This window comes from Nuphar pumila, chromosome 16, assembly GCF_984573655.1.
Source record: "Nuphar pumila chromosome 16, dmNupPumi1.hap1.1, whole genome shotgun sequence".
Classification (NCBI taxonomy): domain Eukaryota; kingdom Viridiplantae; phylum Streptophyta; class Magnoliopsida; order Nymphaeales; family Nymphaeaceae; genus Nuphar; species Nuphar pumila.
Genome location: NC_143264.1, coordinates 5694677 through 5709797, shown reverse-complemented (window position 1 = coordinate 5709797; position 15121 = coordinate 5694677). Strand labels below are relative to the sequence as shown.

The window sequence follows — 15121 nt, the reverse complement described above, 5'->3', positions numbered from 1 at the left end:
TGCCAGTTCTACAAAAGACAGAAAACCATTGATGAGAAACTGCAAATGCAACATTTCCTCAGTGAGAGAAAGTGGCCTGAATCTTGCACTTACAGTGGTCCTCAAGCAACATTGATTGAGTGCTATTCCCATAGGACATGTTCAAATTGGTCCCTTAAATTCAAACATATTTATCATGCATCATGCGGTCCACTTTCGCATGTAAAATTAATAAAATAAAACTCTCTCATGAGGAAAAATTAAATGACATACCAATGGGAGAAAATATTCTTAGCATATATGTTATTATCTATGAGCATATTATAGAGTCAAAGCCACACATGCATACATATTTACATATATGTCTTATAAAATAGGCATTGAAATACATTCAAAGAATTAATAACTAGACTAGAACCTTGTGAGAAAAGTGGAGCAGGGCCCCTATTTTCTGCCTTATATCTCTTGCATAATCTCTCTCAGGCCACACTGATAATGCTGCTTTTGTTATCCAGATCTCCACTCCTGAGGCTTGCCATTGTCTGAAAAGCAGAATGTCTGGCATTATGTTGATCAGAAAGTTTCGCCGACAATGGTGACGGTGACATACCGAACCCAGGATCAGAATTCATCATTCCGAGAGGCACACTTGCAAACACAGGAACAGGCTTCACAATCTTTGCTTCCACGGATTCCCCTGGTTGGCTTGATGCATTTACAGTTTCTTCATCCAACACCATGGGGGTTGGAGAAACTGGCAAGCTCTCCAATGAGAGATCCAAGCTATCAGACCCCGGCTTATGACTCGGGTTGTTCTGATCCATATTTGGTTCCTCTTCCACAGGAAAACAGGGGAGCTGCAAAACATTTTATGTAACATCAACCAACTCGAACAGTAATTATCATGGAAAACAGAGGAATGATAACGTGTACTCGAACTCAAGCTAACCAAACAATTTTTAGATGAATCATAAACTCATGATTGTAGGGATGAAAAGATTTTGAATTATAAAGACCAGTAAACATCTGCAGATTTGTATTTGATTATAAATTTACATCACCAACTTCTGGGATTTCATCACTGATCAGAAACAGTATTGATCACACGAACACACACATCGCTAAAGATCAAGATCAGCAATTCTCAGCCCACAAGGGCTCCGCTCATTTGGTAGGGGCGACTTGTGAATGTCACCAAGTTGACCAGATGTCACAAGTTCGAACTTGCCTCAAGGTCGAAGCTGGGTATACTCAGCGGGCAGGGGACCTCAAAGGGTTTTACCAACTGGAGGCCAGCCAATGTGCAGTAGGGGGGATGGGGATTCTTTTTTTTCCTTGGACCATAAAAAACGAGAACAACAATTCTCAAGGTTTAATTCTAGACTCCGCCATTGAAACTTTGATGATCTTATAGTTCATACCATCAATCTTGAAGACGTCCTTTGTCAATTAATAAGCAGATCCCCACAAATCTGGGTCATTTCAGACACTAAATTAAGAACTCATGCTCAACTCGCCTAATCAATCATGATGCAACCTTGGAAACTACAAGTCATTTACTCCAGTAAAAATCATAGCTTCACCATAATGACCATGCAATTTCAAGATTGAAATTAATAGATCATCTAAACAATATTGAACATGGCCAAAGGTAAATTTGATAAAAATCATGTGGAAATACTCACTGTATCTGTGGTGATATCAAAAAGGCTAGATCGCCGTCTCCTACGGTTAAGATTATTACGCCGGATAAAATACTTCTGCGCATGACTAGCCACCTGAGTTGGGGTCCTGGTCTTGACAAAGTTTCTAGAAATTCCCCTCCAATCTCCTTTTCCAACCCTCTGCAATCCAAGAAGAAAGAGCCTGTGCTCTTCTTCTGTCCATGGCACTCCTGCAAAAATCATACCATACTTTTCATGCCATCAAGATCTATAAATTGAAGGTGAGATATAAGCAGAAATGATCAGATTTTATCAAAAAAAAACGAAAAGAAATGATTAGATATTATTGAGACTGCCTGTACCTCTCTTTCTTTCCCGAGATCTTCCAGCCACATTGATGTCATCGGACGTGTAGCCGGAGGCTGTGGCATCTAAATTCTGTTGGTGTTGATCTGCGTGCTCGTACTGTGACAGGTTGTTCATACTAACACACTTGCGGATCGATCCGTCGGTCACCACACGCACCCCGAAAAGCATGAAGCCATTTTCTGTACATGTTCGGGAGTTGTGGCCATTGTGGCCGCACTGCGAGCAAGTATGAGAAGACATGGTGGTGGTGGTGGTAGTAGTAGCGGCAACAATGTTGATAGGAAATGGAAGAGCTCTCGGCCTTTTATGACAAGGTTGCAAATGACCCTTCCTCTATTTTTCCTATTTGATTTGATTGGATTGAGAGGCTATATTATGCTAGAAAGGATTGGTGGAGGAAGGAGTCGACCTCCACCGTCGGCTTAGCATATTCCATCTGTTTTTCTATTTTTATTTTTTATTTTTTATTTTTTATTTTTTATTTTTTAATTTTTAATTTTTACATTGGTGATCTTTCCCACGTCACTGGCTGCTATTTGTTTCAATGGATCTCCTTGACTTTATTTTGGATTTTTTTTTATTTAGTCGATTTTTTTAGTATGGATGTGGTTGGATGGATAAGGAAAGCGACCAATCAAGAGGTGGCAATGTTCCCTTTCATTGGTTTACTTTAGAATCTTTTTACACCATGTTCTATGTGTTCTTTTCACTTTATTATTTCTTTGGTATATTTTTTTATCTTCTATTTTGGTGAAGCATGTGTGCATGTGAGTGTACATGCATAGAAAGCACCTGTTCCAAGGGAGGGTGGTGTGTGTTCTTCCCTAAACACAAATTGAGTGTTCTTGTATGTACTGAGGAATATCTTGGGACCCGCAATAATTCATATGCCAATGTTGCCCACGATGACTTTATAATAAAATAACATATAAAAAAGGTAAATATGTTTTTGACGAAAATGTCCTCCGATAAGATAGATATGCCTTGGATGAAAATGTCCTCTCGCACCCCGTAAATAGATTTGCACGTTTTGCCTTTGTTTTTAGCTTGTGTTACAACACATGGTTGCTTTATCGTTTCTGCCTGGTGAGTTATGGAGCCTAATTCAAAGTTTTTGCCCTTGTAGGAAGGGTGGACCGGGGGCTCCCCTCGGCGCGGGTCTCGAGGGGGCGCCCCTGACGGGGGGTCGTGGGGGGGCAGCGCTCCCCCGAAAGAATTTTTTTGGGGGCTTATGTTTGAGACTCGGTTTCTTATGGATCAGACCCAACTTGTTTAGATTTAGGGTTGTCGCCCTTGCCTTGTATAAATTCTTTTTTTTTCTTTCTCTCGTGTAACTGTTGAAAAGAGCAATAAGATTTCTCTCTGAGCGGTCGTGGTTTTTTTTATTCTCTCTCTGTTGAAAAAAGCGATTTATAGTAGAAATCAAATCAGAAAGTAGTGATTTACAGTAGAAATCAAATCAGAGAGTAGCGATTTATATTTTTACTATAAATCGCTACTCTTTGATCTGATTTTTACTGTAAATTGCTACTCTCTGATCTGATTTCTACTGTAAATCGTTACTCTTTGATTTGATTTTTACTATAAATCGCTACTCTCTTATCTAATTTTTATTGTAAATCGTTACTTTTATATCTTATTTTTACTATAAATCGCTACTCTCTGATTTGATTTATACTGTAAATCACTACTTTCTAATTTGATTTCTGTTGTAAATCGCTACTCTCTTATCTGATTTCTACAGTAAATTATTACTCTCTAATTTGATTTTTACTGTAAATCGCTACTTTCTTATCTGATTTCTACTATAAATCGCTATTCTCTGATTTGATTTTTACTGTAAATTGTTATTCTTTAATCTTATTTCTACTATAAATCGTTATTCTCTGATTTAATTTTTACTGTAAATCGTTATTCTTTGATCTGATTTTTACTATAAATCGTTACTCTCTGATTTGATTTATACTGTAAATTGCTACTCTCTTATCTGATTTCTACTGTAAATCACTATTCTCTTATTTGATTTCTATTGTAAATCGTTGCTCTCTGATTTGATTTTTACTGTAAATTGTTACTCTCTTATCTGATTTCTATTATAAATCGCTACTCTACTCAGTTTGACGTTGTCATTATTATCTCTGTTGTAAATCGTTATTCTCTGTCTACTTAGTTCGGCGTTTGCACCCTCGTATCATAATGAATAACAGACAGAATGCTAATTTTTCTGGTAGTTCAACTATTTCTCATGAACAGACGATGATAAAGGGTGCTCCGACGATAATAGACGACGACAAAGGGTGCTCTGACGGTAGCAAACGATGACAAAGGGTGCTCCGATGACAACAGATGGCAACAAAGGGTGCTTCGGCGGTAGCAGACGACGGCAAAGGGTGTGTCGTCAATCGAAGCTCCTGTTACAGCAGATGGTGCATCACCAAAGGGTGATCCAGAACATTTAGGGCAATATATTGCAATGAGCTCCTGTTAAAGCAGAGAAGTTTACTCCTTAGAGCGAAAACAATGATGATTTTAACCCTTTCTGGCGGGAGGACATTTTTTGTCCTTTACTCGAAACATCGTTTTATGGTGCTAATGGCGGGAAAGGGTACTTAAGTCTTTGCAAACGCACCAAACTCCGATGCTAAGTGATGCTGACACACACGAGGAAATGAGCTCCACGTGCTTACATACGTGGTGCTCATTCAGACCCAAAAACACGCACCTGCGTGTTCCGGGGGGGGCATATAACCTGCTTCGTGTTCCAAGACATCCATCAGTATTCAGTGTTATTTATCAATGGGCTGCTAGATCCTGACCCAAGACCAACGTTCTACGTGTGGACCATGACCCACCAAGTGGGTCTGTGAAGCTTAGTAATAAGCAAGCTTACTTAGAAGACCTAATGTGATGTTTGAGGCCAAGACTTGGATATGATCAGGTTAGTTTAAATTTTATCTGCAAGGATTAATTGAAAACTTACTATATTAAGCCTTGTTTGGCTTTCAACATCAAAACCTTGTTTCGCTAAACCGGGTTTTGGGTGTGTTTGACTGATTCCCAAAATCCATTTCGCATGAAAGCAGGTTTTTGAGAAAATCTGGGTTTCAACCCAGTTCTTGCAACTTGGGTTAGCCACCCTAACCCAGTCTTCTGAGAACTAATCATATTGAGGCAAACCCCCCAAAAAAGTTGGCTCGTCAGATATGTGACTCAACCAGGTCAGAGTCGAACCAAAGGGCAAAAAACTCTAGCCCAAGGTGACTCATGTTTTTTTTTGTTCTTTTCTTCGTTTTCTTTTGTAAGTTTTTTTTTTGATGTTTTACAGGAAGAAATCGGACCTCGATCGATATTGACTTAGATGCACTGGGTTAACCTACCAAGCTTACGACCTCACACCTAGGTGTAAAAAATTCAGTGGCTAGAACCCTTGCCCCCAGGGATGTACTTGGTTAGGCTAGCACACAGGTGCTGCCTTCCCAGAGTTTCAAGTACATGATGTGTGGTATGCACTGCCCCCTCATTGGACCCCCTTAGTCAGGAGGATGGCCCCTGCGGGGCTTCTTTCTTTCTTTTTTTAATGATGAGAGACCCTTGACAAGAACCAGGTTACTTAACGACCTTTGCTTGCCTTCCTGTGAGGTAAACTTGACTGGGGTACTGACAGCCAAGCCCTTATGGAGCCCACCTGTTAAAGGCACCGACACACCTGGTGAGAGTTGAACCTGAGACAAAAGAGTCGGCACCTTCTATCCAGGCCCACTGCAACTCGAGCAACCGGGGCGATCGACTCCGAGTTTACAGCGATAGTTTTTATTTAATCTTTTAAATGTTTTGTCCTTATTGCCACTGCTAAGCCTGTTAGTAGAATCAAGCCATCCCAGCCACTGAATCACGGCATTCACTGAGTACAGTCCAAACCAAAAGCTTTTACCAACAATGCACCTAATGCAAGGCAGACCACTCTTTTGGTTGGTGGGGGCACTATCAATTCTAGCAGACCAAGTATATATATATATATATATATATATATATATATATATATATATATATATATATATATATATATATATATATATATATATATATATATATATATATATTTCCTTCTTCAGTTACTGTTTTCTTTATTAGGTTTTGACAACTTCACATCCCTAGGGCAAGTGCCACACTTGACAATAAAAAAATGGAATTTGGTGTGCTCAGTGTCTTCTCTTTTATATCTCCCTTTTTTATTCTTCAGTGTCATTGGTAGCATGTGCTGCTTGTTACATTTATATAATTTAATCCTAAGTGGGGCAACTTAAATGGTTTACCTTGAAGCCTTGAACAATAAAAATTTTCAGGGCAATTCCCAAATCAACTGGGCTTGATTCTTGCCAGATTTAATCAAGTAAATAGACCAAAAGACTATGTAAAGTTGTAAGTTGGCATGAAACCTGCAGGTTGAAGATTCATATGGACTATACTCATCTGGTAGAGGCTACTTGTGAATGTAACTAAGTTGACAGGATATCACGAGTTCAAAACCAACAACAACCTCTCTTGCAGCAAAGGTCAAAGCTGGATGAAATCTCCCATGGGCAGGGTGACCTTACCGTTTTAACAGGAGACCTACCAATGTGTGGTTGATGAAGAAGGGGTTTTCTCTTGGCCTAACTAAAAATAAGAAAACTGGCTGAAGCTCATGTGGTGAATACCTCTCTCTCTCTCTCTCTCTGGCCTAACTAAAAATAAGGAAACTGGCTGAAGCTCATGTGGTGAATACCTCTCTCTCTCTCTCTCTCTCTCTCTCTCTCTCTCTCTCTCTCTCTCTCTCTGGATCCAAATCTAAGTATAAATGCCTAAACTGGGTAGCCCAACTGAATTAGCCTCTAAACCTAAATATAGGCTGGTCCATGATCGGTACAGTATCCAATTATGGCTATAGATATTACTAATTATAGTGGACCTATAAACCTACATCTATGGAGAGGCTTATCTCAGCCTAAAATTGCTAATGGACAGACTAGATGGGTAACAAGGTAAGATGACCCATAATAGGCTGCTATTAAAAGAACCATTTAAGCAATGACTCGAGGGTGCTTTACTATAAGTAGAAAAGGGAAATCCTGTGCTTACAGACAACTAAATTGCACTCCCAACTTTTAAAAAGTTGATTCCATTTCCTGGTTGGGGTAACTCCACATGGACATAAATGATGTGAAACTGTTTTACATTAACCAAATATGGAAGGTGTGCCTATACAAGGGCTCCTCACACCTGGCTTGGTTGATTGGCTTAAAGCATCCCAGCTGAAGGATGTCAAGGGTTCGATATTCAATGTCACCACACGGCCAAACCAACTGCCTTTCTTTTTTCTGGGGTTAGGCAGACCGCTACCAGTTATACAATCATACCATTTGGATTCGAACTTGCAACGCCCCAACACAAGGTTACTAGCACTAGCGGTTCCTACCAGACAAGCGGAGCCCCCTGCCCCCGTGTTGGTAGGTGGCCTCAGGGTTTTACATTGGTGAGTGCGGCCACCACAGCTCAGCAGGACTTTACAGCAATTGGCAGGTCACCCAACCTGGCGTCAGTTTCCGAATGTAATAAACAAAAAAAATAAAATATGAAAGGTGTATCATTTTAAGCCAGGATTTTTGGCAACCAGGCATGTTTGGTTCAGTTTTTGCTTTATCAAGAATCTGGGATTTTTTTTTCTGTGAGAAACAGAGAAACCACCCCTGAAGTAAGAGACCTGATTGCACCGGATAATGCCTACTGTTGCTTCTCTGACGGCATAGAACCGTGGTGCACCCCTCGCCTACAGGGAGCCTCCGGCTTCGGCTTGTGCAGGGAGTGACGCTCATCGGATTTGAAACTGGACCGCTTGTCTAGCGGCCTAGGCTCCATCCCACTACTGCAAACAGCTTGCGGCTAGGAAAGTGGGATTTGAACCCTAAGTCCTTTGGATTACATTTTGTAACAACCTGACAAGGAAAAAATGTCACCTGGCATGCCATTTCATGGTTATTTTCTAGCCACCTTGGTAAGTACCTCCTCAACTAGGTAAAAAATAAGAAGCAACATGACAGGATTTATCAGAGTAATTCTATAGCTTTGCATTGCCAAATTTGCAGTTTCTATGTGCGATGTTTTGTTTTTGAGGGCATATGTATTACTGCAAGATTCTCATGCAGACAATTAGTAAACATGGCAACCTTAGTAAACTCATTATAATCAATCAATGAAGTTGGAGTACTCTCTCTCTCTCTCTCTCAGACAATCAGTAATAGTAATTCTTCATGAACTCAATACTAGATCCTTAGTGAAATTTCTCAGCAAATTGCCACTGTGGCAGCAAAATTATTTTCATTTAAAATCACAATCAAAAGTTCAAGAAAGCTTTTTCAAAACAGAACTGCACCAAGTATCCAGAAGGGCAACCCCAAAGTGATTAATCTAGGTGTGATCACCTTTTGCATGTGTATGTACGGAAAGGAAGGGTCCAAAAATATATCCCCAGTTCCCACAGAAAACATGACTAGTACATGGCATCCGCATGATGAACAACAGCTTTTTCAAGTGGACTAACAATTAATACAAGGCTAGAAAAGAGGACTTGTATACGACCATCCAGATATACTTTTTGATTTGCTTCTTCTAAGAAGCCTCTTTAATCAATCTGAATGGTAGTGGATAGGAATATTTGTCAAGATTGATTAGGATAATCGATCTTCACCTGTCATACTTTGTACAGTAAAAGTAAATGCTTAAATAAGCAGATACATGGTTTAACTATATTTGATTGTTAGATGTCTTCTTATATTTATTTTGATAATAATTATTGAGAAATTTTTATTTAGAGTCCCACCTTTAGCCTCATACTCCAAAAAGGGTTTTATGTTATCTGAAAAGACATTTCAGGACCCAACTTTTCATGAAACTGTCAAATATATAAACATCTTATATAAAGAGTTATTTATGGAAAAATCACTAAACCAACCTTATTTCTTAGTAAAATAAGAAAAACCCACATTTTCAAATCAAAGGTTAAAATGATGTTTTATGTGGATCTCAACCATGAAATTAGCTTCAGATATTTTTTTGACAGTTAAGGTAAAAAGTTGGGTCTTGAAATATCTTTTCAGAATGCTTGGACTCTTTTTTGGGATATGAGGCAGCACGAGTCCCTAAATGATATTTTATCATGTCAGTATATTACACCTACATCAGTAAATAGGGAATGTCAACCGTTCCTTTTTGGGTCGGATATCCAACCATGTCCTAATCCATTTAGTCAAATTCGGTAGACCAAACAATATACGATTAAGAATTGGATTTGGATTCAGTGTTCAATTTCACATCTGGATCCAAATCCAAATTTGAGAAAATCTGAATATTTAGATATTTGGATCCAGTTACATGTATAAATGGTATCCAATTAGCTATTTAAGCTAATCATATCTCGATTCCATATCACCTTCTCTCACCTGTATTCAAATTCGACTACTAATCGGATTCAATAATGCCTACATCAGAACTGAATCCAACCCATTTACATCTCTAGCCGTAAATATAAAAGCATACTATTTTTTTTCGAATTATTTCTCATTTTGAAGTAACGAATGCCTTAACAAGAACTTTCTTTTTTTCGAATTATAACTCGAAGAAACTGCATTTGGCAAGAAGACCTGTTCGCATTGGCTCATTCCGCCATACATACGTCCATTGTGCCAGCAGCATAAAACTCTGAGGCTAAGACCCCTGCCCTTGGAGCCTATGTTGGGCATCGGCTTGCGCAGAGGGACGACGCCCATGAGAATCAAACCTTGAATGTCGGTCTAGCAGCCAAGGCCCACACCCACTAAGCACCAACCCCCCTTGGGGCTGCCCTAACAAGGACTTGACAGTGGCAACTCCAACATGGTCAAGCCAAGCCACCTGAATGATTTGGACCTATTATTGTGTAAAAAGAGTGCACTGATCACATGCCTAAGATATTGGCACTAAAAAATTATTCTTGAAATGGACCATACACACAGTTGTGGTGATTATAAATGGAAATATTATAAGTTGATAGTTTCATCATTAACTAATGGATCTAGCACAAAATACCATTCCATTAAAAAGGAAAGGACCAAGAACTAATGCTCTAAGTTCTTTGGACACACGCTAGTGATGGTGGGAACACCAAACCATAAAGGTAATGCTACACCGACAGATTGAGAAAAGATACAAGACATAAATGAAAAGCATCCCTTTTGATTGCCTCCCTTATATTAGCTTAGTTTCACCACTTATTTAGCATCTCTTCATTCCGTTGACTCAATGGAGGGGAAGATTGGGTATTATAGTTTCCACAAAGTTGGAATTAGGCTAGTGGATGTTTGATGAACCAAGCATATGAAACTATTTTGATGTCTCCGTTATGCTAGTGAAAAGATGATTGCACAAATATTTGTACATTAAGCATCTGCCTGTCAGGTGTGGGACCCAAGACCTGATGGAGGGTTATCGAGGTCGTAATGCACAAAATTTTGTGCAATCATATTGCACCCGATCCGGACTCATTATGCTAGGAGACCCCCCCCCTCTCTCTCTCTCTCTCTCTCTCTATATATATATATATATATATATATATATATATATATATATATATATATATATATATATATATATATATATACTCTTAAATCATTCAATTACAATGTATAAGAAGGATCTTTTATGGCTTGAAAATCAATGGCTCAGAATTTTTGTAAATATTCAAGTATACAAAATCACATTTCTTGATCCGATTATGATGATGCAATAGTTGATTTCAAGATATATATATATATATATATATATATATATATATATATATATATATATATATATATATATATATATATATATATATATATATATATATATATATATGTATGTGTGAACTAAGCATTTGCAACACTTGCAAATCCAACCATGTAGATATGTTCCACACGGTAAATTTGCTGAGAATCAACTGTTGATGATTTTTTCTTTTGAATATTTATGATGATTATGAGTTGTTGATTTTAAACCCTTAAAAAATCTTGTTTATGTATCATAATAGGATGATTCAAGAGTTGGTTCTTATCAAACCAATCCTGTAGATGGCATCGGTACAATTAAAGTTAAGAGAAAAGAACAAAATTTTCATAAAAATCATAATTTATAAAATAGTTCTCATATATATATATATATATATATATATATATGCACGTACTGAAATCCATCCAATCATACAGATGCCTCCGGCACATTCTTACTAAGTTTTGAAAGTTTTAAAATTTTTGGGTCCTTGATTTTCAAACTTTCAAAAACCAATGTACATGTTGAATTCAGACAATTCAAAAGCCTATTCCTACTAAATTGACCGTGTAGAACACATCTTGCAGTCAGCTTTCAAAAAAAGGAAAAAAATGGAAAATGGACGTGCTGTGCGTATATATTATATATATTATTTATTTATTCCTTCTTCCTACTTCATTGAAATTATAAAGGCTTATTTTATGTGAATACTTCCCCCCAAAAGGACAAAAGAATGATCATAAACAAAGCTGAAGGACCCAGATGCTTTTTCTTTTCCATGTTCTTTTTATCTTTTCCACAATTTCAGTGAAGAATCACAGTCAAAGTAATGCGTTCCCACTTCCCATCAAATTTTATTAGAGTCCAAAAACCAATGTTCACTATGGTTGCGTATCGGCCCATACATAGTATCGGCAGAACATCGATATACTTCACCCCTGAATCGGCTATTTTTAAAAACTGCAAAAAATACTAAACAATGTTATTTTAATACTATTTTAATGGTTTAACATGTGTACTGTTATGATTGACATGTAATATTTTTTATTATTTATTGGCCATTTGATTGTGTAGGCATTAAATGCATATTTTAGAATTTGTTTGGACCATATAAGTCATTATTTACTTCATTTCTGTATTGTTTTTGAATTTTTATTTTTTATGATTTATTTATTTTTCAAATTAAGGTTTTAAAAAGCTGATTAAAAACAAATTCGATTCAATTCTGAATCGGCCAATTCTCTGAATCATTTTGCAAAACGATTTGGTTCATAAACCGATTGTAATTAACATTGTCACAAAAAATCACCCTGTTATTAACATCATCCATCTACATAATGATATTCTCTTATTTTTCAGAAGATTTGACTTTCCAAAGAAAAAAAAACTCAAATGGCACATTGGGAGTTCATTTAAGATCTTATTAAAAATTATGCCATAATAGATATATGTTAATTTCAAAGCAGTTAAGGAAATTGTTTCCATTTTTTATTGAAACCTTGTGTTTATGATATAGGTAAATGCATGTTTTTTTAAAAAAAAAATCTTTACAAGGTTTCAAGTTTACCTTAATCATTTTTGTGTTTCAACCTTATTATTTTGGCTAGTACCTATACCGACATTAGAACAATTGACACTAGAGAGACCAAGATATTTGAACCATGTTTCTATCTGACCCAATCAATTCAGTCAGTCATGCACCATCTATTTTCATTGTTCAATTTTTTATCACATGAAAAAAAATCAAAAGCTTTCTTCTACATCCCTATTTTCTATTAAAAGGTTGGAGTGGCAGAAAAAGGTTTGCTTTAGTGTGTGTTTGATTATGGCCTATCTTTGAGGAGAATTGAGGTTTCGTGGATCGAATAAACAAACACAAAAAAGCTAAAAGGGAAAAAATAGTTACACACGAAAACAAGAATTTTTCGTGGTTCGGCGAGAACTACCTATGTTCGCGATCGCACGGGTCCTCTATTTCATTGAAATATACAATACAAAGGAGGATGTCTCTTTAAACAAGAGTCTACTAATTTCATGTAGACGACAAGTGTTGCTAGATACAACAAGGAGTCTAGAATAAAATTACAAACAATTGGCTTCTTAAAAATTAAGGATTTATATTTAGGTAAGAAACAAGCTTCATACTCCTCCAAGAAGTTGATGCCTTGATCCAATCTCTACTCCAATAGATCTCAAAACCAAGGTTTTGAACTTTTTAGGCCAAACCCCCTATGAAAGGAGGTGACCTCAAGATCGTTGGATCTTTAATTTAAAGATCTCTGGTTTAAAAAACTTGGATCTTAGATTAGAGGTAAACAAATGCACCCTTAGTGACCCTTTCAATCAAGAATTCAAGAATTGGGACCTCATAATCACTAATTGTACATGTAGAGAGAGTGCCTCGGAGAGGCTAGATTTCCTAAATCTCATTTGAACTGCAAGCAAATTAGTGCAATATTATACGCTTCAATGAGTGAAAACAAAGAAGAATAATTGCCAAACATGTGTGCCTGCCATTGTGTCTTATCCTAAGGCACAGTTTTGTCAACAGTTTGATGCAACTGTCATTTTCAAATAATTTGGGAATCTTTTTTTGTCCTTTGAAATAATTTACACTGATCTAGTGGATGCAGAATGACTGTTTCATAAAGATAAGTTCTTAATTATGGCCATTAAAGTTGTTAAGGTGTTGGCAATTGAATATCTTTGCAAAGACTCCTGATTGATTTTTCATTTTTAAAAGGGACGATCCTAATGCTAGAAACCAACTTTTTGGGTTATGCATTTTAGATTAAAAAAATGAATTTATGAGCCATCAACTGGAGCTCCTTTAGATTGGTAGGAGCTGTCAATGCACGTTTCCTTGTGGTACGTTGAATAACTGGTGGGTCTGCCTAACCTAGGGATGGCAGTGGACCAGGGGATACTAGGATACTGAGGCCCCGCCCCGTTTGGACCGGGGATGAAGGGCATGGAAAGGGGATGGAGGCAAGGATGAAGGTTAAAATCTATCCTCATGCGGGGATGGAGGCGGGAATGGACTTACGCTTTCCCCCGCCCTGCCCTGCGCCATCCCCATCCCCATCTCAATCCCCGCCTTTTCCCGCCCCGTCCCATCCCGTTCCCAATCCTTTAAGAAATGACTATAGACCGAGGGAAAATGAGGCCCTGCCCTGCCTCACCCCCGTTTGGACTGGGGATGGAGGACATGAGGCGCGGGTGGAAGTTAAAATTCATCCCCGTGTCCGGATGGAGGCAGGGATGAAGGTTCAAATTTTGAAACGGGGCAGGGGTGGAGACCTTGTCCTCCGCCCACGGGCATCCCTAGCCTAACCCCTGCTGGATTTTCAAAAAACAAAAAATATCACGTACAAATATTGTATGCTCATGATTTTTTGAGGGTCATAAAAACGTATCTACACCAAAGGGAGCTCCGCTTGTGTGGTAAGAGTAGCTAGTGCACGTCACACCTTGTGATGGGACAATGCAGGTTAAAAACCCAATGGTATAGTTGTTGTTTAACCGTTTGGGTCTGCCTAACCCCAGCTTGCCTTTCAAAATAAAAACATATGGACACTCTAACAGCCGATTCTCACTAACCAAACCATGAAAAAAAGATTTCTTCAAATTACCCAAGTTTGGACAAGCTGAACTTGCGTGGTACAAATTCTCTCAAACCTTGATTATGCTGACTGTGTCACAAAGATATAGCCAATGTAACAATCCATAATTTTTTGGTATTTTTAATTAACGATAATATTTAAGTGGTGGATATTTTAATGACTTATTTTATAATTTTTGAATTTACAACGAAATTGATTTCATCAAAATCAGAGTTTGTGTGAGCTCAAAGTGTTATGGACAACACCAATGGTAAAATAATAATTTTTAAGATTTATTTTATAATTTTTGAACACGTGATTGCATTCATAAAGAAATTTCAAGAAGAACGGTCTTGATTTCATTTAAAATCAAGTTAAAATGAGCTTGAAATGCTCCCGGCAAGTTCCGGAGGCATAATATTAATTTTAGAGAATTTCATGAACATGACCTCGGGGTCATAGTCATCTAAGCCCAGGTTGACAGCCAACCATTTCTTTTGTACTTAATGGCAAAATTGTGCTCTTATATATATTTTTATTTTTTTAGAGACTCTTTTAATAAATACATAAAACATAAATGACCTAGTTTAACTAACTAGGTTATGACCTAGTTAGTGAAACCCTACTTAAATCCCAACTACAAATTGAATCTGAATTGGATCCAGACCCACATCACCAAGATAGCCACTG

At 37.6% G+C, this 15121-nt stretch overlaps 1 protein-coding gene across 1 annotated transcript; it reads right to left on the bottom strand.

Moving 5' to 3' along the window:
* Positions 1-255: 255 nt before the first annotated feature.
* LOC149812778 (transcription factor MYB1R1-like) lies at positions 256-2357 on the bottom strand. The gene is made up of 3 exons (XM_089991662.1): positions 2006-2357; positions 1665-1873; positions 256-836 (listed from the first exon to the last, which is right to left on the bottom strand). Exons 1-3 carry the CDS (start codon positions 2250-2252, stop codon positions 459-461), a joined length of 834 nt encoding a protein of 277 aa, XP_089847788.1. The 5' UTR covers positions 2253-2357; the 3' UTR covers positions 256-458.
* Between the last annotated feature and the right edge of the window lie 12764 nt (positions 2358-15121).